We start from the raw sequence: 27,237 nt of genomic DNA on the forward strand, positions 1-27,237 counted from the left end.
CCGACCGCGGTTCCTGATTGGATAGGGCGGACCGGAGCTCATCCAATCAGCAAGCAGCGCGGGCAAACAACAGGGCTCGGCTGCGTTGACAGCGCGCTGAGGAGACCCGGGAACTGAGGTGGGTTGGAACCGGCTGTGGGGGCGAGGGCAGGCCGCAGGGGAGAGCGCTGTAACGGTCGTAGTTTTCCATCAAGGAGGGTGGCAGTGGGTTTGGGGGACCCGCCCCCTTCCCCCGAAATCAGCCGCTTAAGGCCTGCGAACTGGACGCGTCGCGCTTCTCAGCCTCTCGGGCCTACGCCGTCCCAGAACCTACCTGGTTACAAATCTGTAATTCACACGATGGGCTCCCATTATCAGAAGACTCTTTTTTAACTTGGCGAGTGTATGTTATGTGAAGCCGGAAAATCAAGAAGGGGTGTGTATCGTGTTCCGTGTTTCCGTTGGCCTGTTCACGAGCCAGGTCTGTCTTCAAGGATTAGTCTAGCTATATACAACGAATCTGTGCTGTTTCTGGAGCTCTGTATTTCTTTATAGATGTTAGAATTTACTCATTAAAGTGCGATGGGTTGTTTTTTTACTGCGGTGGGGTTGGCTTTTGTTGTTGTCTTTAGGATTTTAAGTAAGGTAAAATGGGTTCACTTAGGGAGGATTGACATTTTTGCTTCATTGACTCCGGTGACACAGGGACATGTTGTAGTGCTGTGTCTATTTTACATCTTCTCTGTTGGTAACTTATTGGTTAAGCAATATAATAATTTTAAATTGTAAGAGTAAAAAATACATTGGGGTAGTTTTATTCTGATTTGCATTTGACATTGTAACCTAGAAGCCTTCTTTGTTTTTATTTCTCTGTCTATAGCCGTAAAATGACCTGACTTTGAATCTCTTGATACACAGTCATCTCCTGTTCTTTGCAACAGCCAGCTAGTAACCTCATGTCACTTTTAATTACTTGAAAATTTTTAGCTCTTAGATGGCTCTAATCCTTTTTAACATGCTATCATTGTTTTAATTGGGCCATGGTTTAAAGTGGGCTAATATCCAAAGTTGCTTTATATTCTTTGAGTTCTCTTAAAGTTAAAAAACAAAACAATTTTTTATACCTTTTCCCCCTACTCTTAAAAATTTGGCTGTAACCCTTAGCCTTTTTTCCAACCCCTATTCTCTATTCTTTTATGTATTCCTGTAACTCCTTATGTATACCACGCTGTCCTTGAACTCACAGAGATCCATAATAGATATGGATAGATGAAAAGATAAATATCTTTTCAACACACTAGTTTTGTTGTTGTTGGCTCTATATCTAGTAGTGGAATTTCTGGATCCTATGGTACTTCTGTTTCTAGTTTTTGCTGTTGCATCAATACTCTTTTCTATAATGGTTATGCTAAAATATTCCCTCCAACAGCAGTTTGTTCATGTTTTTCTTTCTGTAGAAAGGATTTTTATTACTCACTGCTACATTTAGCAAATGGTTATTAAATGCATGTATCTTTTTTACTTTAGTTTTTCCAGTAAGGTGAAGAAAATTATAAAGGATATGTCACAGAATCAACAAGAACTAGATTCCGATATTACTACAGATGGGGATGTTGTTATAGATAATGAGGAAGAACTTATTAAACAATGTGAAGAAATATGGAAAGACATGGAAGAAGTAAGTATCAACAGATGAAAGTGATGTATTATTTAATATAAGGTTTACTGGAAGAGAATGGCTGAGAGGTTAAGAGCACTGTTTGCTCTTCTAGAGGTCCTGAGTTCAATTCCCAGCAACCACATGGTGGCTTATAAACATCTATAATGAGATCTTGTCCCTCTCTGCTGGTGTGCAGGCAGAACACTGTATATACAATAAATAATTTTTTTTAAAAGCTTCACATAATAGATTTAGGAAGGATACAATGTTAGTTTCCCAGTAGCTATTATTTTATAAATTATTTATATAGATTTCATACCTAAAAGCATTACCTTAAGAAATTTTATGCAAGATAGACTATAGAAAGAGACAAAAATGATGGTAGTTCTGGCCCTCAAGGAGATTTATCTTATAGAGGCAATAAACATTCATAATACTATATACGATGCACCATTAATAGTATTATGATATAGATATGGGCTGCAGGATCTATTTAAATTTCCTCCTAAGATTAGGAAGGTAATCAGACTAGTTCAAAGTGAATATATCAAAAGGAAAACAGATTCTGTATCTCATTTATGTGTTTTTTTAGGAGGGTGTAGTATTGGGTTAGAATAAAAATTTTCTGTGGATTATAAGTGTGTCACTTTTTCTTTACTTTTTAAATCAAGTGTCAGAATAAATTATCACTTACTGGAACTGAGACACTCACTAACTCAAATGCTCAGGTATGAACTTTGTATTCCATTCAAGAACATAGGTAAGCAGAATTCATTCTTTTTGGATAAAAAGTTTATCTGTTTATATTTATTTCAGCATAACAGCTTTGTTAATTCCTATATTTTTTAATTAAAAATAATTTTGTGTGTGCATTTGATGGGGATGGTGGGCCATTCATGCTACAGCATGTGTCTGTGTGTATATGTGTGGTGGGGAGACAGAGGGCAGAGTCAGGGATTGAATTTAGAAGGCCAGGCTTATGCAACAAGTAGTTTTACCCGCTGAACCATCTCACTGACACTACTACCTAAATCCTTAAACTCTTCTGTTTAAAATAAACAAACAAACCAACCCAAGAACTAATTATATGTTGTCTCTAATAAACACACTTATCCAGCAAAGATGCCCCAAAACTTAGTATCAAAGGATGGAGAAAAATACCAAGGAAATAGAAAATGTAAACAAACAGGCATAGTCATCCTTATATCTGACAAAATAAACTTCAAACCAGAACTGATTAGAAAAAATACAAAGGGACACTACATGTTAATAAAAGGAGTATCGACGTACTACAACTGTAGACTTTTACGCTCCAAATATTGGAGCTCCTAATGTAATTTTTGTATCGATAAAAATGTTTTAGAGTCTATATATATACAAATATTCTAGAAAGGATCTGATTGAATATACCACTTTGAAATGCATTATTTGTTAGCTAACGTATCATTTTTCTGGGAAAATATGGTTTCTTTATTATAGAAATTAAGACCTTACTAAATATGAATCCTTGACCATTGGACCTACAAAGGTACACGAATGGCTTTTACATAGTGCACCAAGCACTGACTTTGAGTGGAGAGTTTGTATACTTGTAAACATGTACTTTCCTAATTTACAAAGAACCAAAGAATATACTTTGTGGTTTCCTGTTGTGTTGAGAGTCATCAAGTTCATTTATAAGTTTGATGATTCTCAAAGAGGATGCATAGGACTCAGAGTCAAATAAGCAAGGAGAAAAGGTACATGGATAAACCTGAGGAAATGTGATATGAACTGTCAGGATTTGTCTCAATAGTCACTTAACACCTTAGGTTAGCCTGCCTACTTGTGATGTGAAACACTGTTTACCATCAGAGAAACTTGATGTTCAAAATCGTTAGTGTGAACTGGTGATATGGTCAGTCTCTACCTAGCAGACACCAGAATACCAGGAGGTAAAGCAAGTATTCAACATGAACATTGAAACAGATTGTTTGCTTGAATAGTTTTGGCATTGTAAGCCACCCTTAAAGATTTAGGTTTTTGGAAACCATCTTGAAATTATTTCATGTTTGCCAATCCAAGTCAAGGACTGATGCTATGAGCAGACCTTTTAAAACAGCAGTTTGTGCTTTGTTTTGATACCTCAATTCTGCGTGCATAGTACCTTCATATCTTTAGCACTCAAACTCAGCTTCCTGTATTTTGTTTGTTTTTAAAGGCAGGGTGACATGTAGCATACCCTGGCCCTGAACTTGCTATGTTGTTAAAGTTGATCTTAAACAGAGTCTCTGAGTGCTGATTTGCAAGCATATGTCACTATACCTGGCTTTTTTTTTTCTGATGCAAAAAGTTAGGCACTTTTATGGAGAAAACTTTTATATTTTATTAGTTTTAAAATATTTTGTTGTTTTACTTTTAGAAAGAGTTGCTTACTTTTATAGCATAATCAAATTTATCATTTTCATACCAGAAACATTCAACATTGTTTGTCTCAGGTTAAGGTATTTACATTTTCCAAACTACTAATGTATATAAAAAAATAACTTTGATATATGGCTCTAAAATCAGTCTCATCATTATCTTCACATATATATTTTGGTGGGTTTTTTTTCAGCACTACTAAAAGCAGTTTTAATATTTTGAAAGATCACAGAGAGGAAAATCAACATATTTAGTGAAAATTTGACTGGAAATGCTGCCAAAACATAGCATGCTGTTTTTCTTTTCGGGGAGAATGTCTTGTTATGTCAGCATTGTTGAAGGATGTTTTTGTGTACTGTGCATATTAATGATGATTTCTGTACCCAGAGATCTGGTTACTAAGGTCATTATTCTGAAGCATCTTCTGTCTTGGTATGTTGTAAACATTGTTTTCCATCACCTACTAAAGAGCTGAATAACCAATAGCTGGGCAGGAGAGGATAAGGCAGGATTTCCAATCCTCTGAGGGTGTCCCAGGTGGGGAACAAAAGAAGAGAGTCACCATTGGTGCTCGGATTCCACAGCAAAACTAAGATGGCAGGTGTTAGGAAGTAGACCAGATCAGTGTTAGAACAGCTGAGTATCTGCCCAGCTATAGTGCCTGAACTTTTAATGAATATAAAGTTTTCCGTGTCATTATTTGTGAGCTGGGCAGATATATGGTGCAGTTTTTTTATGCCTGCTCTAGCTCCCAAGTAATGACATGGAAACCTTTATATATATTAAAAGTGTCAGCACTCTTGCTGTGTAGATACTCAGCTATTTTAACCTAACTATGCTGGCCTGGCCTACTTCCCAGCCACGTGGCCTGTTTCTTTGGTTTCCTGCCATCTTTGCTTTCAGTGTCCCCTTGCTATTCCTTCTCCCTCTGTGTCCCCAGTAGCGACTCCCTTCTCTGTTCCCCACCTGGTTCCAGACTGTAACTAAATCTCTGGGGATAGAAATCAACATTTGTATGCAGAGTGCACGAAAAAGTTCTCCAGCTCAGCATTGTGGGGTTTTTTGTTTTGTTTTGTGAAGGTTTATTTAGGAAGCAAATGTGATGTGCTTAGGTTCTTTTAGTTTTGGTAGTAAAGCAGAATTCATTATTTTCAATAGCATATCACTACTACAAAAAGCCGTTTATGAGCTATATGGTAATATGAATATGCTTATGGTAGTAGAATATGCTTGGTGGTGCTATTTTCTTAGCTATTTACTTTAAAACTAAAGTACTTTATTACAGTATTACTTTATTACAGTATTGATTATATTTTCGTCAGTATTCTACAAGAGATAACTTGAACTCTTCTTTATTTTTTAATAGCTTTCATTACTTATTATGCAAATGAAATGTTTGACTGCTGAACTTGGTCAGTGGAATAAAAGAACACCTGAACGTAAGATTCTTATTTTTAGGTTATATTTTTGTATACAAATTAATGGGATATTAAATTAATGGCCTCAAGAATGACAAAATCCATTTGTTATTGAAATTTCCCATGGTTATTGATACTAGGACCCACTTCATTTTTCTTTCTTTTTTATATTAAATTCTTATGTTAGAGTATAATAACCTGAGCTGTTAAGACTTTACTATAGTAATTATTTTCCCTAAAAGCCTTTGCCTTGTATTCGATAGAAACTATAAACTGTTAAGAAATGAAACTTACACAGTAGAAAATTATTTCGAATGCTTTTCAGAATAGGAAACGTGCTTTCTAATGCAATTTCTTGACTCGTCCCATGGAGCCAAATATATTTTTTGCTTATATTTAAAAAATAGAAGATGGCTAAAAATGTTATAGCTGTAATACTCAACTAGTAGATATTATTATTATTAAAGTCTGAGCTTCCTGTGCCATATATTTTTGTATCTGGTTTTCTATAGATTGCTCTGTCTTTTTTCTATATCTGTTTCCTTTTTCTCCTCCCATTACTTCTTAGACTGACCCCACCGCAATCACTCTTAATTTTAGCCTCCCTTTTCTATATTATTCTTTGTGCCAGTTTTGAGGATTCTTCATGTAGCAGTTCTAGGCTTTCTTTCTTTCTTTCTTTTTTTTTTTTTATAGTTGTTTTTGTTCTTTAGATAGTCTCATCTATATCCTTGGTTTTATTACTTCTGGTAGGAATATAGTGGTATACAGTGCTAATTTTAAATTTTGCCTTAAACCATATATACATTTTCTTTCTTAGCAATATACTTGAGCACCTCTTATGCAGTTATTAAGTAGGTATTCTTCAGAAACATGTACTCAGCTGTTGTTTTTTGTTTTTTCAGAGATAGTGTTTCTGCTATGTAAATATAGCCCACAGCTAGCCTAGAACTTAGGGTGTTTGTGCCTCAGCCTCCCAAGTACTAGTATAGTAAGTGTGTATTACTATCATACTTAAATTTATTCAGCTAATATCCTACATGCTATACCAGCATTATATTTTAAGCTTCTGTGTGTTACGTGTTTAATAATTACTTCTGAATAAGTTTACTAAGGCTGTGACAAAGAATTTTGTAAAATATAATGGGATGTGTAGCTTAAACATAGGAAATTTGTTTTATTATAGTTCTTCTAGATGTTAGCAGTCTGCATTAATAATTTGTTTTATTTTTGTTACAAAATGCCTGACAAAAGTAACTTAAGGAAGGAAGGTTTTGTCTTATAGTTCTAAAGGATATAACCATGGCAGGGAAGGTAAGGTGACAGGAGCAGATTCTCTGGTCACTTTGTCTCCAATTAGGAAGCAGAAACTTAGATGCTTATGCTCAATTTGCTTTATGTTTTTTGTCTGTTTGTTTGTTTGTTTGCCATGGAATAGTAACACACACATTGAGGGTTCCATCTTATTTCAGTTAGCCTAATGTAGAAGAATCTGTCACAGTTGTGTCCTGAGCTTCATTTCCATGTGATTCTAAATCCTAGAAAGTTGACAATAAAGATTAGCTATCATGTGGGCTAAGATCAAGTTGTTAGCTAAATTGATTTCTTCTGAGGCCTCTTACTGGCTTTAAATGGCCATTGTACTGTTAGCCTTCCATCACTAAGAAAATATGTGAGGTAAGTAACCCAGAAAATGCCCTAGATGTTCTGATTAGAATTAGACATACCTATTGCTTGGTGACAGTGTTAGGATACATATATCAGAGCAAACTGTTCAAATCATGACAGGGTCCCATAGTCTTCTTTAAAGTCATCTGCTAGTAATCAAAAAACTGCACAAGATCCCATCTCCTCAAGGTTTTATAGCACCTCCCAGTTAGGACCTTTGGGAAACATTTACTTAAACTATAGCAGTTATTTTATGTTGTCTTCATATGTGTGTCCCTGTGTGTTTCTCTGTCTAATTTCATTGGATTAGTACTCTAATAATATCATGTTAACTTAATTACTTATCAGTAAAGTCATATTTTGAGTGATATTAGGTATTAGACTTTAGATGTGAATTTAGGTTAGGAACATATTCTAGTCTGTAATAACTTCTACATATATGTTCAAACTAGACTTCTCTGCAACATTGGCCTCAGATTTTTTTTTTGTACCTCCTAGATCTTATCTAAAATATCCAATTCCTGATTATCTCTAGTTCATGAATTAGTATTTGGTGAGCTGTATCTATACAGCTCAGATTTCTCCAAGGTTTCTCTTTATATTTCAGACACTGAGCCCAGCTTCCACTTCAGTCACCAGTCTTCTAGGTCAGTATGACTGATGAGCTTTTTATTAGTCTTTCAGCAAAGACTTTTTTCATCATGGAAACTTTGAAACTTACAAATTAAGAGACATTTTGAATGAACCCCAGTAGACTTAACGACTTATTAACGTTTTGGATTTTTTTTTTCAAAGTTGTATAAAAGAGCATATTTAGTTACTATCTCAGTTTTTGTAGGTCAACAGTCTGAGTGTATTTATAATCTTAAAGTTTTTGTAGGTCAGGAATCAACACAGCTCTGTCCTCTGTTTAATGTTCTCAAAGTTAAAATAATAGATTCTCATTGAAGACTACTAAAAAGCTTAGATCTACTTCAAAGCTTTTTTCAAGTTAAGGTGATTTATTTTTCTTATGATTGTAGAAAATCATGGTAGTTTTATTTCTGTGTGTATGTATGTGCACACGTGCACGTGTGTGTTGGGGGAGTATATACATGTGTGGGTGGATACATTTGTGTGCAAATTGGTGTAGAGGCCACAGAACTACCTTGGATGTTATTTCTCATATGTTATCCAGTTTTCTTTTTTGAGGCAAGGTCTTTCACTGGCTTGGAAGTCATTGAATAGGCTAGGCTATCTAACTAGTGAGCGCCAGTGATCCATCCCAGTCTCCCTGTCCCTGCGATTGTAAGCCCATACCACCATGCTCAGTTTTTTTTGTTTTTTTGTTTTGTTTTGTTTTGTTTTGTTTTTTACATGGGTTCTTGGGATCAAACTTATGTCCTAGTGTTTGCAAGGCAACCAACTTTACCAGTTAAACTATTTTTCAACCCTCATCCCATGTTTTTGAACTCCATCTGGTTGGCTTGATGGATGACTGTGATTTAGCATAAACAGTTGTGCCATTGTGTGTGAATCCTTATAGAGTTGGCTTGGTTTTCCTCCAGTGTATTTTCTAGGACTTGTACCTGATTTTGTTGCCAGTTTTCATTTGAATCCATTGGAAAATTGGATGATTTTTGCTTTTGTTTTTGGCCAAGAAACACAACACTTGATTCTGAAAGTCTTATGAGAAGACATGGCAAAAAAACAAAAACAAAACAACAACAACAAAAATCAAAACAATTAGGCATATTGCTCAAGATGGCAGGAGAGGAGAAAGCTTGTTGTTTTTGTTTCAAGTATTTCAAACATTCTTTTTATGGTCAATAATTAGTGACAAATTCTGTAAATTTGTCTTTGTCTAACAGTATCTTTCTTTTTCTTTCTTTTTTTTTTTTTTAAAGATTTATTTATTTATTATGTACACAATGTTCTGCCCACCTGCATGCCAGAAGAGGGCACCAGATCTTGTAATAGATGGTTATGAGCCACCATGTGGTTGCTGGGAATTGAACTCAGGACCTTTAGAAGAGCAGCCAGTGCTCTTAACCTCTGAGTCATCTCTCCAGCCCCCTTTTTTCTTTCTTTTTTTTTTTTTTGTTTTGTTTTCTGAGACAAGGTTTCTCTGTGTAGCCTTGGCTGTCCTGGACTCTCTTTATAGATCAGGTTGGCTTTAAACTCACAGAGATACACGTGTCTCTGCCTCCCCATGTGCTGGGATTATAGGCATATGTATACCTGGCTCTATTATCTTTATTTCTTCATTCTTAAAGAATATTTTCACTGATTATGCAATTCAGCACCTGATGAATCTCCTGCTTCTGCTTTCCTGTCTACCAATAAGAAATATACTGTTATTCTCATAACTCTTCCCCCATAATTAAGGTAAAATATTATTTTCTGTCTATACTTGTTTTTTCTCCTGGCTGCTTTTAAGAATTTTAGCTTTCAGATGATTTACAGCTTGTCTTGGCATTGGTGTCTTTAGGTTCATCTTATCTGATGTTCACATTCTTAAACATGCCCAGTTATGGCTTTTGCAAAATTTGAGAAACATTCTTTCTGTTACTTTTCAGCCTGTTTGTACCCCTTTTCTTCTATACTGAAGTTCCAGTAACATGATGTATTATTTGTTATAGTTCCACAGCTTTCCTAAGATTGTTTTTGAAATGTTTAATAATAGCAAAATGCACATAAATTTTACCTCTTCACATAAGTACAGTGATAATAAATAAATAAATAAATAAATACACACACTATAAGTAGTCTTTAAAACTTTTTGCATTGTTGAAATGAGTTAGTATGCTCCATCCCTGTGCTATTCTTAAAATACCAACAATGAGAGAAAACAACCCTTTTCTGTGTTTATTTGTTTCCATATATGTAGATAAGTATAGGATTTATTACTACAGAAAAAAAAATAACCTGAGGAGTTCATTATTAAGCTTTATTCAGCATGCTTTTGAGGCCTTAGGAAGGAAAAGAGCTAAAAACAAAATGTGTAGATATCAAATTTATCTAGTATTATATGTTTGAGATATGCATAATGTTTAAAGATATTAATCTAGAAGTCTTAAAATTTATTTTATAAAAGCTTGGTAATACATGAGTGGAATGAAAAAGAGTTATCTCAGAAAAGCCACAAAATCAAATTCCTGAAAATTACCTGAGTGATATGACTTTGTTTTATTTTTGTAGTAACACACCTGACTGAAGATGCTTTGGTAACATTAGGAAAAGAAGAGGTGAGTTATTTACGGTTTATAGTATTGCCAAATAATTTATAATTAGAACTGCGTTATATAAGATTATAACATAATAAGTAAGCTAAATGATTCAAACAACACATTAAAATTTATTGATTCAATATTTATTGAACTAAATATTTTAAAGGTTTGGATTTTCTTTATTTTTACTGTTCACATATATCTGTACGTGTTCTGTACGTGCGAGAGTGTGCATGTGGATGTCCAAGGACAACTTCGGCTGTGGTCCTCAACTTTTACCTCTTTGAGACAGGTTTTTTTTTTTTTTCTTGTTTGCCATTGAGTGTTCCAGGCTAGTTGGCTTACAAGCTTCTAAGGACTCTCTTGTTTCCATCTCCCATTTTGCCATAGGCATGCTGGGATTACAGACTACGGTTTGGAGCTTTCTCCCCACCAGAAACTAGTTCTTTGCCAAAATCTGCAGCGGATGATTCCATAGCAAGCATCAGCTTGTTGTCCTTTAATTCAGCTCAAAATTTCATGATTTCCTTGTTTTTAATTGCTGAGTAGTATTCCATTGTGTAAATGTACCACAGTTTCTGTATCCATTCCTCAACTGAGGGACATCTGGGTTGTTTCCAGGTTCTGGCTATTACAAATAAAGCTGCTACAAACATGGTTGAGCAAATGTCCTTGGTGTGTACTTGAGCATCTTTTGAATATATGCCTTGGAGTGGTATAGCTGGATCTTGAGGTAGCACTATTCCTAATTTTGTGAGAAAACGCCAGATTGATTTCCAAACTGGTTGTACAAGTTTACATTCCCACCAGCAATGGAGGAGGGTTCCCCTTTCTCCACATCCTCTCCAGCATGTATTGTCACTTGAGTTTTTGATTTTAGCCATTCTGATGGGTGTAAGGTGAAATCTCAGGGTTGTTTTGATTTGCATTTCCCTGAACACTACGGACATTGAACACGTTTTAAGTGTTTCTCTGCCATTCGATATTCCTCTATAGAGAATTCTCTGTTTAGCTCTATACTCCATTTTTTAATTGGATTACTTGATTTGTTGCTTTTTAACTGCTTGAGGTTTTTTTTTTTTTTTTTTTTTATATTCTGGATATTAGCCCTCTGTCAGATATAGGGTTGGTGAAGATCCTTTCCCAATCTGTAGGCTGTTGTTTTGTTCTCACGACAGTGTCTTTTGCTTTACAGAAGCTTTTCAGTTCCATGTGGTCACATTTATTGATTGTTGATCTTAGAGCCTGAGCTGTTGGTGTTCTGTTCAGGAAGTTGTCTCCTGTGCCAGTGAGTTCAAGGCTCTCCCCTACTTTTTCTTCTAACAGATTTAGTGTGTCTGGTTTTATGTTGAGGTGTTTGATCCATTTGGACTTTAGTTTTGTGCAAGGTGATAAGTATGGATCTATTTGCATTGTTCTACATGTAGATATCCAGTTAGACCAGCACCATTTGTTGAAGATGCTATCTTTTTTCCATTGTATAGTTTTGGCTTCTTTGTCAAAATCAGGTATCCATAGGTGTGTGGGTTTATTTCTGGGTCTTCTATTCGATTCCAGTGTTCCACCAGCCTGTTTCTTTGGTAGTACCATGTAGTTTTTATTACTGTTGCTCTATAGGACAGCTTTAGATCAGGGATGGAGATACCTCCAGATCTTTTATTAAAGAGGATTGTTTTAGCTATTCTGGGTTTCTTGTTATTCCATGTGAAGTTGAAAATTTTTCTTTCAAGGTCTATAAAGAATTGTGTTGGTAATTTGATGGGAATTGCATTAAATCTGTAGATTGCTTTTGGTAAGATGGCCATTTTTACTGTCTTAAAACCGAGCCATAGAGCATGGGAGATCTTTCCATCTTCTCATATCTTCTTCTATTTCTTTCTTCAGAGACATGAAGTATTTTTCATACAAGTCTTTGACTTGATTAGAGTTAACGAAGATACTTTATGTCCTTTGGGGCTATTGTAAAGGGTATTGTTTCCCTGATTTCTTTCTCAGCCCATTTGTCTTTTATATACAGGACAGCTGATTTTTTTTTTTTTTGAGTTAATTTTGTATCCAGCTACTTTGCTGAAGGTATTTATCAGCTGTAGGAGTTCCCTGGTAGAACTTTTTTCCAGTCACTCATGTATACTATCATATCATCTGCAAATAGTGATACTTTGACTTCTTCCTCTCCGATTTGTATACCCTTGATCTTTTTTAATTGTCTTATTGCTCTAGCGAGGACTTCAAGAACTATGTTGAAGAGATATGGAGAAAATGGGCATCTTTGCCGTGTCCCTGATTTCAGTGGGAATGATTTAAGTTTCTCTCCATTTAGTTTGATGTTGGCTATAGGCTTGCCAAATATTGCCTTTACTATGTTTAGGTATGTGCCTTGTATCCCTGATCTCTTCAGTCCTTTAAATGAACAAGTGTTGAAGTTTATCAAATGTTTTTTCAGCATCTAAGGAGATGATCATGTGTTTTGTTTTGTTTTTTTCTTTCAGTTTGTTTATATGGTAGATTACATTGATGGATATCCATGTATTGAACCACCCTGCATACCTGGGATGAAGCCTACTTGGTCATAGTGGATGATGTCTTTGATATGTTCTTAGACTTGGTTTGCAGGTATTTTGTTGGAAGTTTTTGCATCAGTGGTCATAAGGGAGAAGACTGGCCTGAAGTTCTCTTTTTTGTTGGGTTTTTGTGTGGTTTAGGTCTCAAGGTGACTGTGGCTTCATAGAATGAGTTTGGCAATGTTCCTTCTTTTTCTATTTTATGGAATAGTTTGAAGAGTATTGGAGTTAGTTCCCCCTTGAAGGTCTGGTAGAATTTTGCACTGAAACCATCTGGTCCTGGGCTTTTTTTTTTGGATTGGAGACTTTTGATGATAGTTTCTATTTCCTTAGGAGATACTGAACTATTTAATTTATTTACATGATCTTGATTGAGCTTTGGTAAGTGGACTCGATCAAGAAAGTTGTCCATTTCATTTAGATTTTCAAATTTTGTGGCATATAGGCTTTTGAAGCAAGACCTAAAGATTGTTTGGATTTCCTCAGTGTATGTTGTTATATCCCCCTTTTCATTTCTGATTTTGTCGATTTGGATGATGTCTCTCTGCCTTTTAGTTAGTTTCACTAAGGTTTTGACTATTTTGTTGATTTTTCTCAAAAAACCAGCTCTTGGTTTCATTGATTCTTTGAATTGTTTTCTTTGTTTCTAGTTCATTATTTCCAACCATGTACTCCTCTTGGGTGTTTCTGCTTTTTTTTTTTTTCCCCTAGGACTTTTAAGTGAGCCATGAAGTTGCTTGTTTGATATGTTTTGAATTTCTTTATGAGGGCACTTAGACCTGTGAACTTTCCTCTTCGCATTGTTTTCATTGTGTACCATAGGTTTGGGTATCTTGTACCTTCATTTTCATTGAATGCTAGGAAGTCTTTCATTTCTTTCTTTAGTTCTTTCCTGACCCAGCTGTCATTGAGTAGGGAGTTGTTCAGTTTCCTTGTATGTTTAGGCTTTTTGCTATTTCTGTTATTGTTGAGGTCCAGCTTTAGTTCTTCGTGGTCTGATAGGATACAAGGGGTTATTTCAATCTTCTTGTATCTGTTTAGGCTTGCTTTGTGACCAACTCTATGGTCTATTTTGGAGAAGGTTCCATGAGGTGCTGAGAAGAGGGTAAATTCTTTTGTGTTTGGGTGTAAGGTTCTGTAGATGTCTGTTAGGTCCATTTGATTCATGACATCTGTTAGAGTCATTGTTTCTTTTTTTAATTCTGTTTTGTTGACCTGTCCTTTGTTGAGACTGGGGTGCTGACATCTCCCACTATTAATGTGTGGGGATTTATGTGTGGTTTAAGTTTTATTAATGTTTCTTTTACAAATGAGGGTGCCCTTGTATTTGGAGCATAGATGTTCAGAATTGTGACGTCTTCTTGGTGGAATTTTTCTTTGATGAGTATGAATTGACCTTCCCCCCATCTCTTTTGATTAATTTTGTTTGAAAGTCGATTTAATTAGATTTTAGAATGGCTACTCCTGTTTGCTTCTTGGGTCCATTTGCTTGGAAAACCATCTTTCAGCCCTTTACTCTCAGGAAATATCTATCTTTGTGTCTTAGGTGTGTTTTGTATGCAACAGATTGCTGGGTTTTGTTTACGCATCCATTCTGTTAGTCTGTGTCTTTTTATTGGAGAGTTGAGTCCGATGATGTTGAGAGAGATTAATGACCAGTGTCTGTTAGATCATTTTATTTTGATGTTGGTTGTGGTAGTGTGTTTTTGACTTGACTACTTTTAGTTTTGCTGTGATGAGGTTATTTATTTACTGTGTTTTTCTGAATGTAGTTTGCTTTCTTGGGTTGTATTTTTCCTTCTAGTATCTTCCATAATGCTGGATTTGTGGATAGGTATTGTTGAAATTTGTTTTTGTCGTGGAATATCTTGTTTTCTCCATCTATAATGATTGAGAGTTTTGTTGTGTATAGTAGCCTGGGCTTACATCTTTGTTCTCTTAGGGTCTGCATGATATCCATCCAGGTCCTTCTGGCTTTCATAATCTGTTGAGAAGTCAGGTGTGATTTTGATGGGTTTGCCATTATATGTTACTTAGCCTTTTTCCCTTGCAGCTCTAGTATTTTTTTTTTTTTTCTTGTTCTGTATACTGACTGTTTTGATTATAATGTGGCGGGAGGATTTTCTTTTCTGGTCTAATCTGTTAGGTGTTCTGTAGGCCTCTTGTGTGCTTATGGGTCTCTTCTTTAAATTGGGGATTTTTTTCTTCTATGATTTTGTTGAAACTATTTTCTGGGCCTTGGAGACAGGAATTTTCTTTTTCCTCTATTCCTATTATTCTTAGGTTTTGTCTTTTCATGTTGTCTTGGATTTCTTGGATGGTTTGTGTCAGGAATTTTTTAGGTTTAATATTTTCTTTGATGGATACATTTATTTCTTCCATTGTATCTTCTACACCTGAGATTCTTTCTTCCATCTTTTGTAGTCTGTTGGAGATGCTTACCTCTGTAGTTCTTGTTTTTTTCCCCTATGTTCTCACTCTTCAGAATTTCCTCCGTTTGTGTTATCTTTAATTTTTCCAATTCTATCTTCAGAACTTGAACTGTTTTGTTGATTTCCTTTACCGGTCTGACTGTATTTTCCTTCAATTCCTTCACCTGTTTGTTTGAACATTCTTCTGATTCTTTTATTTCTTTCATTGATTTAATTATTTCCTCTCTGAAGGCCACAGACTGTTTGGCTGCATCTGCCTGAATCTTGTTACAGATGGCTATAATCTGTTTGACTTTATCTTCCTCTATTTCGTTACGCATTTCGTTTCCACCATTATCTTTTTCATAAGCATAGATGTAACATCATCTTCTGGAATTTTTTTTTAGAGTGTCCAGGGCTACTTACCCCTGGATAACAGGGTTTTAGAGATACCATATTGCTTTGGCTTTTTTGGTTGTGTTTTTATGCTGGCCTCTACCTGTCTGGCTGTCTCAGGTGTTGGCTGTTAGTTTCTGGTTCCTGGGTAGGGAGAATTCCATTGGCAGGAAGACGGTTGTTCCTAAAAGAGGCCTCCTAAGCTTTTTGAGTATGGTCACTGACTGGCCAGTGCTTCTCAGGAATTGCCACAGTTCACCTCAGGTGTATGGACAGTGTGTGTTAACTGTGGTTGTTGGTAGTCAGAAGGGACTCTCCCCTCACCAGAAGTCCTGGAGAGAGCTGCCCTTCCACTGGGTTTCAGGTTTCATGTTCTGAATTTAATGAGCTGCTGCTGCTCTCTTACACTGTGTTTGCTGGGTGCAGCCCTCTTGAAGAAACAGGAAGTCCCGTGGTTTGGTCAGTTTAGCTAGGGAGACAGGTTTCGCCTTCGAGCTGTGTCTGGGGGCGGATTCTGTGGATCCCAGGCTTCCTAGGTCTGAGGTTGGAGTTCTGTGCCCCAAGCAGTAATCAGTGGCAGGTGAGCGCAACACTCAGGTGTGTGGCAGGAGGGTAGAGCCTACTGGAGCCCAGAAACTTTTCCAGGGATTAGCTGGTTATCCTGAGGTCGGACCTGATGATGTTTTCCTCACCTTGGGGTTTCCTCCTGACAGGGAGATCTGGTCTGTGGTATTTTGGGGGCCACAGTTCAGTCTGGGATGGTGAGTAGAGCACACATGTACAGGCAGTTGGCTCTGCACCTGGTGACTGGACACCTGCAGGAACCCAGGAACTCTTCCCAAGAACGTTTTGGGGGGGTTGGGAGGCTGTCTGGGTGCCCTGAGGTCAGACCTGATATTACCTTCATGGTGGGGTTTCCTTCCAAAAGGGAGACACAGTTTCTGGTGTTTTGGGACACATAGTTCTGTCTGGGATGCAGTCAGGTATACAGGCAGTCTCTTGACTCACGGCTAAGCGCCATACAGGAGCCCGGGACCTTTTCCAGGGATTGTCTAGGTGACCTGAGGTCGGCCATTCCCGGTTTCTTCCTTCACCATGGGGTTTTCTCTCGATAGGAAAACCCAGTTTCTGGTGTTGTGTGGCCCACAGTTCAGTCTGGGATGGTGGTCAGAGAACATAGGTGTGTGGCTCTTGGCTGGCAACCGAGCACCTGCCGGGACCCAGGAATGAGGGTTTAGCTGGATGACCTGAACCGGATTGCTTCCCACACTGTGGGATTTCCTCTCACCTTGGAAACACAATTGCTGATGTTTTAGGCCCCAGAGTTCGGTATGTTGGTTGCTGTGCAGTCACTGCTGTTCAGTTCGTCAGACACATCTTGGATCCTCATCAAAATTCAGTTTTTGAGCCATCATTTATTTCATGAGAATGCCTCTCACCAAAGGTGACAGTAGGGTTTCTATTGTACTTCTGACCAGTTGGCTATGAATCAATTTGGTTGTCTCTCTCTTCAAGTATGACTAATTTTCTAGAGCAACTCACAGATTGCATAGAGACATGTTTACTCATTTGTTATAAAAGCCGTCTCACATTCACACATACAGAGAGATGAAAAGCTAGATGAAAGAGATATATAGATTAAGCTCTATAGGAAATGGAACTGCTATGTACTAAGTCTGCTACTGTGCCAGACCTTCCCATGCATTTAGCTGTCCAGAAGTTACCTATGCCCAGTCCTTTTGATTTTATATGAAAGCTTTACTATGTAGACAAAATTGACCAAACAATTGGTCATTGATTAATTTAACTTTCAGCTTTCTTCTCTTATCAAAAACTCGGAGGCTAGAGCTGAAAGTCCCATTTGTCTTTCTAGTGTTTAGACTCTCATCTTAAAATTGCCTAGATTCTGCTTGTCATCAGTAGTATATAAAAGGTACTTACATGTTGGAGATTTCTAGTGTGTTAGGAATGGTAAGCCAGGAAAGAGAGATTAAGACCAGAATGTAGCTTGGCATGGTGGCTCTCACCTGTCATTGGGAAGTTGAGGTAGGAGAATTGTCAAGGGTTCATAGTGAGTTTTGGGCTAGTTTGGCTTACCTGTCTCAAGATATGTGGGGGAGGGGGGGCTGAAATACGTATTTTAAAGCATATTACTACACAGTAGAGAAAAGGTTGTCTTTGGGATAAAGAAACAAAAATTAGCCAGACAATGGTAGCTGACACTTTTAATCCCGTCATTCTGGAGGTAGAGGCAGGCAGATCTCTGAGTTTGATGCTAGCCTGGTCCATAGAGCAAGTTCCAGAACTGTCTAGGGCTACACTGGACAGAGAAACGTTTTCTTGAAAAACCAAAAAATAAAATAAAAGAAAAAAATAAAAGCTACCCAGAAACACAGCCGATTATTATTATCATATTATCAAGATTGGGAAAGTGTGTCTACACAGGTATGACACCGAGGGATGGCAAATGGCCAAACCGAGGGATGTTTTGGGTAGCTGGGGAAACAGATGGAGCCATGAGAGCTGCAATGTATCGGGGAAAACTTAGGACACTCAGTTCTTTGCCTTCTAGTTTTAGTCTCTGCATGGCAATAAAGCATTTTCCTAAAGGCTGCAGAAATTGAGTGTTCCCTTGGGCTTGGGGTCAGGGCTCTTGGTCTGACCCTTATCACACCTCCCAATAGTGCCGCTCCCTATGAGACTGTAGGACCCATTTTCATTCAAACCACTGCATTACAGCATTGGGTTACTAACCACTTCTATTCTCCTCCTTCCTTCTTCCCTTTCTTCCTCCCTTATTTTCTTTCCTTCTTGTTACTTTAGAGTTTATAATACACATCTGTAAATTATAACTGATTTAAAGTTATAAAATAAATTAGTGGAAACTGTGCAATTCAGAGAATAGAATACTAATTAATATGTTTTTCCAAGGAAAGAATAGTAGATAAGAGGTCAGAGTATACCTTGTTTTCACAGTCTTTTATGTTGGCTAGTTATTTCAAATGTATCCATATCTCGGGACCTTTGAACTTACATTTTGCTCACTTTGGAATTTTCTTTTATTAGATAGTAACTTAATTATTGTTTTTTTTTTCCTGCTACTTATATGTTAACCTAGTCAGAGATATTTCCAAATCATAATGCCTTAAAACAATTCTGCCTTGTACCTCACAATTTTATTATTATTTTGGTTTCTTTTTGTCTCTGGTATATATCACTGATGCAGTTATTTGTTATTTAATTTTCTGGATTTCTTGTTTTCCTCACTCTTGTATTCTGGCCTCCTTCAGTAATGATTGCTGGTCAATAACTTGTAATAAATAGTGTGTTACAGGTTGAATCAATACTGAAAGAATGATATTTATTTTTTGTTTCAATTTTTGTATGTTCTCATTAGAAAAAAGACATAATGTACTAAAAACAGTCCATTAATTTAATTTCCGCTTAAAATTAAAATATGTAGCATGCAGCCTGAAACTCTGTGTATTTTATATTTATCAGTGGTATGCCACTAAAACTTACAAATTGAAACATTCTAGTCCAATTTAACTGTCATTCAAGAACTAAACTATGTGCCAGGCCAAAGAGGAAGACAATGCAGCCAGTCCTGATGAGACCTGATAGGCCAGATGGAAGGAGAGTAGGACCTCCCCTGCTAGTGGGTGGGGCATGGGAGGAGAAGAGGGAAAGGAGGGAAGGAGTGGGAGAGAATGAGGGAGGGAACTACAGCTGGGATACAAAGTGAATAAATTGTAATTACTAAAAAATATAAATAAATTTAAGAAAGCTGGAATTTTTTTTAAAAAGAACTAAACTGTGTATAAGCTAAATGACTAAGCATTAGCCCTCATTCTTTTATTCTAGTTCCAAAAATTGAGATGTGATCTTGAAATGGTACTATCTACTATTCAATCAAAGAATGAAAAGTTAAAGGAAGACTTAGAAAGGTAAAATTGTAAATTCTTAATCATTGATACATACTGAGTTGGTGCTTAAATTTTTACTTAACTGTATTGTTTTCCATGTTTAAAGGGAGCAACAGTGGTTGGATGAACAACAGCAAATACTGGAAACTCTGAATGTATTATACAGTGATTTAAAAAATCAGGTTGTGACATTTTCTGAATCAAGGTAATCAGTTTTGTCCTAGATTTTTCAAACTTTTTTGAGAAAGGATTTTTTATATTAGATAAAGTAGATCAAAAGGTGGCCCTCATTTTTGCCAACTCTTACTTATTTCATCTTTTTTGAATACTCAGTTCTAGTTAACATCTATCAAATGAAGTTTCACAATGTTTTGGTCAGTTTCATGTATAACCAGAAGTGTGCACAAATGTGTTTTATCAGTTATGTGATTGTGTTATTATTTTTTGTTATTAGAATATTTAATGAGTTAAAAGCTAAGATGCTTAGTATAAAAGAATTTAAGGAGAAGCTCTTGGTTACCTTGGGTGAGTTTTTAGAAGATCATTTTCCTCTGCCTGATGGAAATACTAAAAAGAAAAGGGTAAGTTTTAAAAATGAGATTATCTCAATTGTTGTAATTGTAGTTGTTTATATAGGAACAAAAGCAAAAGAATGAAGGACTAGTGAAATAATATACACAAATATGCCTTTATCCTATCGTAAGACTGAAAATCAGCTACTTTATTGTTTAATAAAATGGGATTGATTAAATACATTTTAAAATTTTAGCATTTTATTTATTTATTTGTGTGTATGGTATGTGCATACACTGCCCACATGCTTACGTTGCACAGCTGTGTGTCGGAATCAGAGGACAAGAGAATAGGAGTCTCTGCAACTATTTATCACTGTCTCTTTCTGCTTCTCTTTATCTGGCCAGCCTTAATACTGTATTACCAGAGACCCTGGTATAAAAATTGAATTTGTTTTTCAGTCTAAAGTCTAGAAGTACAAGAGCTAAGTACTCTCAGCATTAGCTCCAGGTGAGGTCTATTCCTGTCTGGGAGTTGGCACCTTTTCACTCTCTTCACATTGATCTTTGCTCTGTGTGCAGGGAGAAAAAGAATTTTTTTAAAGTTTTCTTACTGTCTTATTATTACACAAAAACAACAACAAAAAATATTCTGCATTTTGGATTTGACACCTACCCTGATGACCTCATTTAATACTTGATTATGTCTTGTTTCCAAACACAACTGCATCTGAAATTCATCAAATACTGTTTGAGACACATAGTTCTGTTTACAACAATGAACTTAATAAGAATATAAAAAAGAAAGTTAAAACCCAAATCCCTGTTCATGATTAACATGTTGGTAATCACTAACATGGTTTTTACTAAAATGGAAACAGTGTCCTAAACACAGTGTGTATGGAAACAGATTAATAGCTAATTCAAACAGTGGAAATTTATATTTACTGCTATACCATGAATGATAAGTATGATTTTAATTAACTTTGATAGAAGAAAAATGAAATTCAAATGTTGAACTTAGATTATTTCTTTGCTTTAAATGATTTGAACACTGGAAAGAGACCTCTAATAGAAAGAAAACAAGTTATGAAAAAATATGAAATATTCTAAGTTTGTTTAACTTCATCTCACAGTTTTAAGTAGTAGGAATTTACTGCTATAAAAATGAGAAAAATGACATTCTTCCACATATACCTTTATTCTAATTTGGTGTTATTTTTACTTTCAGTATTTGTATTTTATTTAAAAACTACCAGTAGGGGCTGGAGAGATGGTGCAGTGGTTAAGAACACTGGCTGTTCTTCCAAAGGTCCAGAGTTCAATTCCCAGCAACCACATGGTGGCTCATATCCATCTATACTGGAATCTGATTTCCTCTTCTGGTGTACATGAAAACAGAGCACTCATATACATAAAATAAATAAATTTATCTTCTCATTGATGTTTTTTCCCTCCATGTATATCTATATACCACATGTGTGAGTTATAAGGTTGTGAGCTACCATGTGAGTGCTGTGAATTGAATCCAGGTCTTCTGGAAGAGCAGTCAGAGCTCCTAACCACTAAGCCATTTCTTAGCCATGTAAACCAATAATATTTTCTTTCTTTCTTTCTTTCTTTCTTTCTTTCTTTCTTTCTTTCTTTTTTTCTTTCTTTCTTTCTTTTTACCAAATGATTTGTTGAAGAACAATTTCTGAGGCTTAAGCATACCTACTTAAATTGAATCTGTCTTGATATTTTCTAGTCAGTTCTGTAACTGTGCTTTGTTTTATAGTCTCTCTCTCTCTAATATAATGCTCAGAAGTTAGCAGGATTATATAGATGCCCCAAAATTTAATGACCAGCATTCTAGCATCTTCAGTTATTAAAGTATTCTTTTTTTTATTCTTGATGGTTGAATCATACCTAGATCATTTGGAATTTTTAACCTTGATTACAGTTATGAAAGATTTCAAATCTATGTCACCAGAAAAAGAATTGAAGGAATTAATGAGTATCAATATGAAAAACACATGTGTTATAGTGGCTGTCTTCCATTTACGTTAAATTAGTTATTCCATGTCATTCAAAGGGGAAAATTCAGTGAATTGGGTTAATGCTAGAACTGTTGATGTATTAGGAACTGTCAAGATCTATGGGAAGGTAACAGGGCAGGCTCCTGTAGAAGCCTCCCTGAAATGTAATAGAATGCCATTTGCTTGGAGAATTTTTGTTTGATTCAAACCATATTACTTTTCTTATATTCTCACATATAATATGTGTAATGTAATTTATTGTATAGATAGCTTGAAATGTATCCTATAACAATTACAAAGTTTTCATTGTCTTAGAAGATTTTTCCATTGCATTTTTAAGAATCTAACTTGTAAACAAATAAGGTTGTTTACTTTCAGAATTTGACTTTAGTATAATTACAACTATGAAACGTTTTTAAGTCTTATGTAGTTTGCTATTCTGTCATGTTAATAATTTTTTATATTTCTCAAAGAAAAACATTCAGGAATCAAATGCACAGCTGATAACACTGAATGAAATGTTAGAGGTAAGTGTAGTTTTTTGTTTTTTATTAGAGCTATCTATTTAGTGAACAATTAAAGACAAAAAAATGGTACTTTGATTTTCTATTAATAATTTTTGAACCAGGCTTGGTGGTGCACGCCTTTGATCCCAGCACTCGGCAGGCTGAGGCAGGTGGATCTCTATAACTTTGAAGCCAACCTGGTCTACAAAGTGAGTTCCAGGGCAGCTAGGGCTGTTACACAGAGAAACCCTGTCTCAAAAAAACAAACAAACAAAAATCAATAAAAGGATATCTGATTCTTCAACATAGTTTCTTATTTATTCATTTGCTACCTGCACCCTAACACCATGTGCTATTATACTGATAGAATTTTAGTTTACAGCTCAGTTCTACACCTAAAACATATAAATGAATATAAAATATTTTAAATAAAATGTTTCTTCTATTGCAATGGAAATACTAATTCTACTTTTTAGTTTGGCATTTATTTTATTATATAAATAGATATCTTTGGCATCATAAAAAGGTACTCGAACATGAGCCAGCTTATTAAATATATGAATTACTTTAGAAAACGTTAGGTAGAGAAGTCTGTGAAAAGCAAATAGTTACGTACTTTTTAAATGTTTTCCTTTTATTGAAATAAATTTCATTATACAATATATTCTGATTATGCTTCCCCTCTGCATATTCCTCTCAGTTTCTCCTTACCTCTCCTCCCATCTTGATCCACATTCTTTGTGTCTCTACTTAAAAAATGAACAGGCATCTAAGGAATGGTACTAAAAGAAAATAAGATAAAACAAAATTAAACAAATTAATTAGACTAGGACTAAACAAAAGAAGAAGATGCAAAGAAAAAGCTTGAGAGACACACATAGATTCAGAGACACGTACATTCACACAATCAAAAATCCAATAAAAACACAAAACCAAAAGCTATTTTATATATATATTCAAAAGACCTATAAGGTTTTTTTAAAAAAAACCCACAACATTTTGAGACTCAGAACCTCTAAAGATGCCATTGAATACATTTTTTTCTTAGCCATCTACTACTGGATATAGGGGCCTACCCTTAAAAGTAGTTTGTTTCCTAGTGAGACTTTCCTGAAGAAAAATATTTTTTTTTATTTGCATGTGGCTATCAATTAGAGATAGCTTCTGGATTAGGGATGGGTGCTGTGTTTCCTTCTCCCAGCTGCAGGACTAGTAAATTTAGAAGAGTATTGTCAGAACTTACTCTAATTTAATGAGTTGGGTACAAATACCTCAGGTTTACTGACTAAGAATCATTTACTAATGAAAATTGACATGAAAAGCAAGATAAAAATCTTTGTCTGATTTACAATCAGAATCTGTTAGATTTTTCTGACTTTACTAGTTTAAGCTGAAACTATAACTTGGTTGTATTACCTTCCCTCACCCCCGAGACAGGGTTTTACTTTGCAGCCTTAGCTGTCCTGGAACTAGCTCTGTAGACCACACTGTCCTCAAACTCATAAAGATACTCTGGAATTGAAAGTGTGTGTTACTACCACTTGGCCCTTTTTTTTTTTTTTAATCTTTTTTAAAGTAAAAATGCCACTTTTTGCCAGTGTGATTATTAGTGATTAAATGCGCTTGCTGCAAAGCCCAGTGAGGTGAGTTCAGTCTTCATGACGCACATAATGGATGGAGAGAGACAACCCCTGTAAGTTGTCTTCTGACCTGTCAAGACACACACAGATGCAGGTCCACACAGAAGAAGCAAGTGGTAATAAAAAATTTAAAACAATACTTTATTGAAAATATTATCTGAAACACATGGTTATAAATTTTAATGGTATATACAAGGCATACAATATAAAATTTAGAAACCGAATATCTCTCTGTAGTTCATATTATCAGTGATAAAAATAACTAATACTTAAGCTACAATTCAGTGGAATTAGCATACTCAATTTAAATTTGAATTTTCAGTATATTTTTACTGTCTTTAATTAGAATTTTAATCAATGTAATCTAATAAAAATTAGAAATGTAAGATCACTTTATTTTTTTATTTCTATGGTATTGGGATGGAATGCAAGTCCTTATCCTTGGCAAATGCTGTACCAATGAGTTATATATCCAGCTCATAAAGCTTTTAAATTATATTATGATAACTGCTCTGAAATATGAAAATTTTTTCTTAAAGAAGGGATTGTGAGTATTTTATTTCCCAGGATGAAAACTTGAAATTGGAAAATTAGTGGTAATTTATGTTTTTATTTCATGAATTTAAATATTTATATTATGACTATAATTGAAATTAGAGGTTGGCAGGTTAATTTTAGTCACTTTTATAACCCTTTTTATTTATATAAATTGTGCCTTTTCATAATCTTTATAATAATACTATCTTCCAATTAAAGCTTTGACCTTGCAACTAATGATTTGTCATGAATTATGTACATCTACCAAATTCCCTAATTTTTCTTAGTTCTAAGTTCTACTTTATAATTAGCTTTCAAATAATTGAATATAATTGTTTCATGAAAAATCTCTGCAAATGCCAGTAGATTTGTGGAAGACCATTGAGTCTTAGATCTCATTAACTAGCTTCTCTAAACTTTCTGGTGATAACAAAACCTTAGTTTTCTTTTATTTTTTAATTAAGTTTTTGAGATAACATACAAAATAATAGGTTAGTGGTACTTTTAAAATTGTTTGTTGTAGTTTCTCTCTTAACCTGGATAACACCCAAATCATTGAGACTGTACTATGTTGTTCATTTAACATGCTTTACCGCACAATACTGAACAATTATGACTTTATTTTTAACCCTCTAAGTTAATCTGGCTTTTTCCCAGCATAAATCCCGAGATACTTGCACTTTATGGCTTTCTCTGCTCCAGCTGCTCTCTCTTCATATCTCCTGTGCTTCTGCCTGTGTGTGAATCTTCTCTCACTTCTTCTCCCCTGGCTCACAGAAAGTCCAGCCCTATTCTCTTCCCTGCTCAGCGATCACCTATTAAGCTGTTTTACTGACATGTCAAGGAACAATTGGGGATCAGTGTTTATACAGCATTTTGCTGGGAGATTCTCAGAACTGGGATTGCAACCAGATATGGGGGCCACAGAAATCAGCATTTGAATTTTTACAAAAGTGTACAATAACATTATGCCTACAATAATAAGTATGATTATGGCATTTTTTTTCCATACATGTATCACTATACCTTGCTCATTTTTGCCCCAATTACTACCATCTTCCATTCTTATTTCTCTCTATTTCTGGGACTCTTTCACCAAATAGTCTCCCTTATTATTTTTTTTCTCCACCTGGTCAACTTTCTTGTTTTCTCCCCTTCTCCATGTCTCCTTCTCTACTTTATAGCATCCTCACTCCCATTTCTCCCTACCTGCGCTACTTTCATTACATTTATACATACACATGTTTAAATTTAGATTTTGTAAAAGGGAAACTTAGGATTTTTTCTAGGTTTAGCTTATATCACTTAACATGATATTGTTTAGTTTCATTTTCCTGAGAATGACATAATTTTATTTACTATAGATGAATAAAATTCCATTGTGTACATATACTACATTTTCTTTATTGAATCATCTATTTTTCAACTCCTTACATACTAATAAGGGACACCAATTCCATGTGGAATATAGTTTGTGAAAAGCTATCTTCATAATACTCAAAGTTTGTCAGATTTGATTGTAAGTTCTCAACATTGCTTATAAAGTAATCAGAGATATTCAGGGAGAAGATGAAGGAAATGATAATTGCAAATTTAGCTCTTTTGAAGACTTATTAAGAGAATAGATGTTTTAAAGGGTCAAACTGATGATGGGATAAAACTCAGAGCCTTATGTAGTTAGCTGTGTTCTACCCCTGATTTATAAATTTAAAATTTTATGATTCTTGCTCTTATTGTAAGGAAATTATACTAAGAGGAGTAGGGATGTTGTAAATATTTCTAGGCAGTTTTTAAGAATGGTTTTCATTTTAATGGGGATTTATTTTAATACATATTTCATCCACTAATATCTAGTCTTCAAATTCAGATCTTTTTAAGTACATGAAAGTAATGTTTATGAACAGCTGATCATGGAGAAGAGTAGTCACTGTTCTTCAATGGAAAACTTTGCTGTTTTATGAAAGTATATAGACCTTTTTGTACAAAAAGTATGTTTTTAATAATTTTTTTTTAGATTCTTATAAATAGAATGTTTGATGTTCCACATGATCCATATGTTAAAATTAGTGATTCCTTTTGGCCACCATATATTGAGCTGCTTCTGCGTTATGGAATTGCTTTGAGACATCCAGAAGATCCAACCCGAATAAGATTAGAAGCTTTCCATCAATGAAATGATGGTCTGTTTTCACACTGTTTGGAATCGTGACATTCTTGGATAAAGAAAACACAGGACTGTTTAAATAAAGAATATTATTAACAAATCAAAGGCATAGTCTGTCTTCCTTTTTTGTTTTGAAATAGGGTCTCATGCATCCCAGCTTGCTGAGTACTGAGTGGGTTTACAAGCCTTCACCATCATGCCCTGGTTGTCCATCTTAGTATTTTGAAAT

The 27,237-nt window shown here is 35.3% G+C and overlaps 1 protein-coding gene across 6 annotated transcripts; it reads left to right on the top strand.

The window, feature by feature from the left end:
* Positions 1-48: 48 nt before the first annotated feature.
* Cenpk (centromere protein K) lies at positions 49-27,237 on the top strand. 6 transcript variants are annotated; one of them, XM_021649397.2, is made up of 10 exons: positions 49-118; positions 1,507-1,657; positions 2,311-2,367; positions 5,409-5,481; positions 10,309-10,355; positions 19,570-19,652; positions 19,738-19,836; positions 20,086-20,212; positions 22,635-22,688; positions 26,859-27,236. In XM_021649397.2, exons 2-10 carry the CDS (start codon positions 1,541-1,543, stop codon positions 27,015-27,017), a joined length of 816 nt encoding a protein of 271 aa, XP_021505072.1. In that variant the 5' UTR covers positions 49-118; positions 1,507-1,540; the 3' UTR covers positions 27,018-27,236. The 6 variants fall into 6 exon arrangements, with proteins under 6 accessions (XP_021505072.1, XP_060241662.1, XP_060241666.1 ...); XM_060385679.1 differs by lacking the exon at positions 26,859-27,236 and adding an exon at positions 22,790-23,079; XM_060385681.1 differs by lacking the exons at positions 49-118; positions 26,859-27,236 and adding exons at positions 125-460; positions 22,790-23,080.

This window comes from Meriones unguiculatus, chromosome 6, assembly GCF_030254825.1.
Source record: "Meriones unguiculatus strain TT.TT164.6M chromosome 6, Bangor_MerUng_6.1, whole genome shotgun sequence".
Classification (NCBI taxonomy): domain Eukaryota; kingdom Metazoa; phylum Chordata; class Mammalia; order Rodentia; family Muridae; genus Meriones; species Meriones unguiculatus.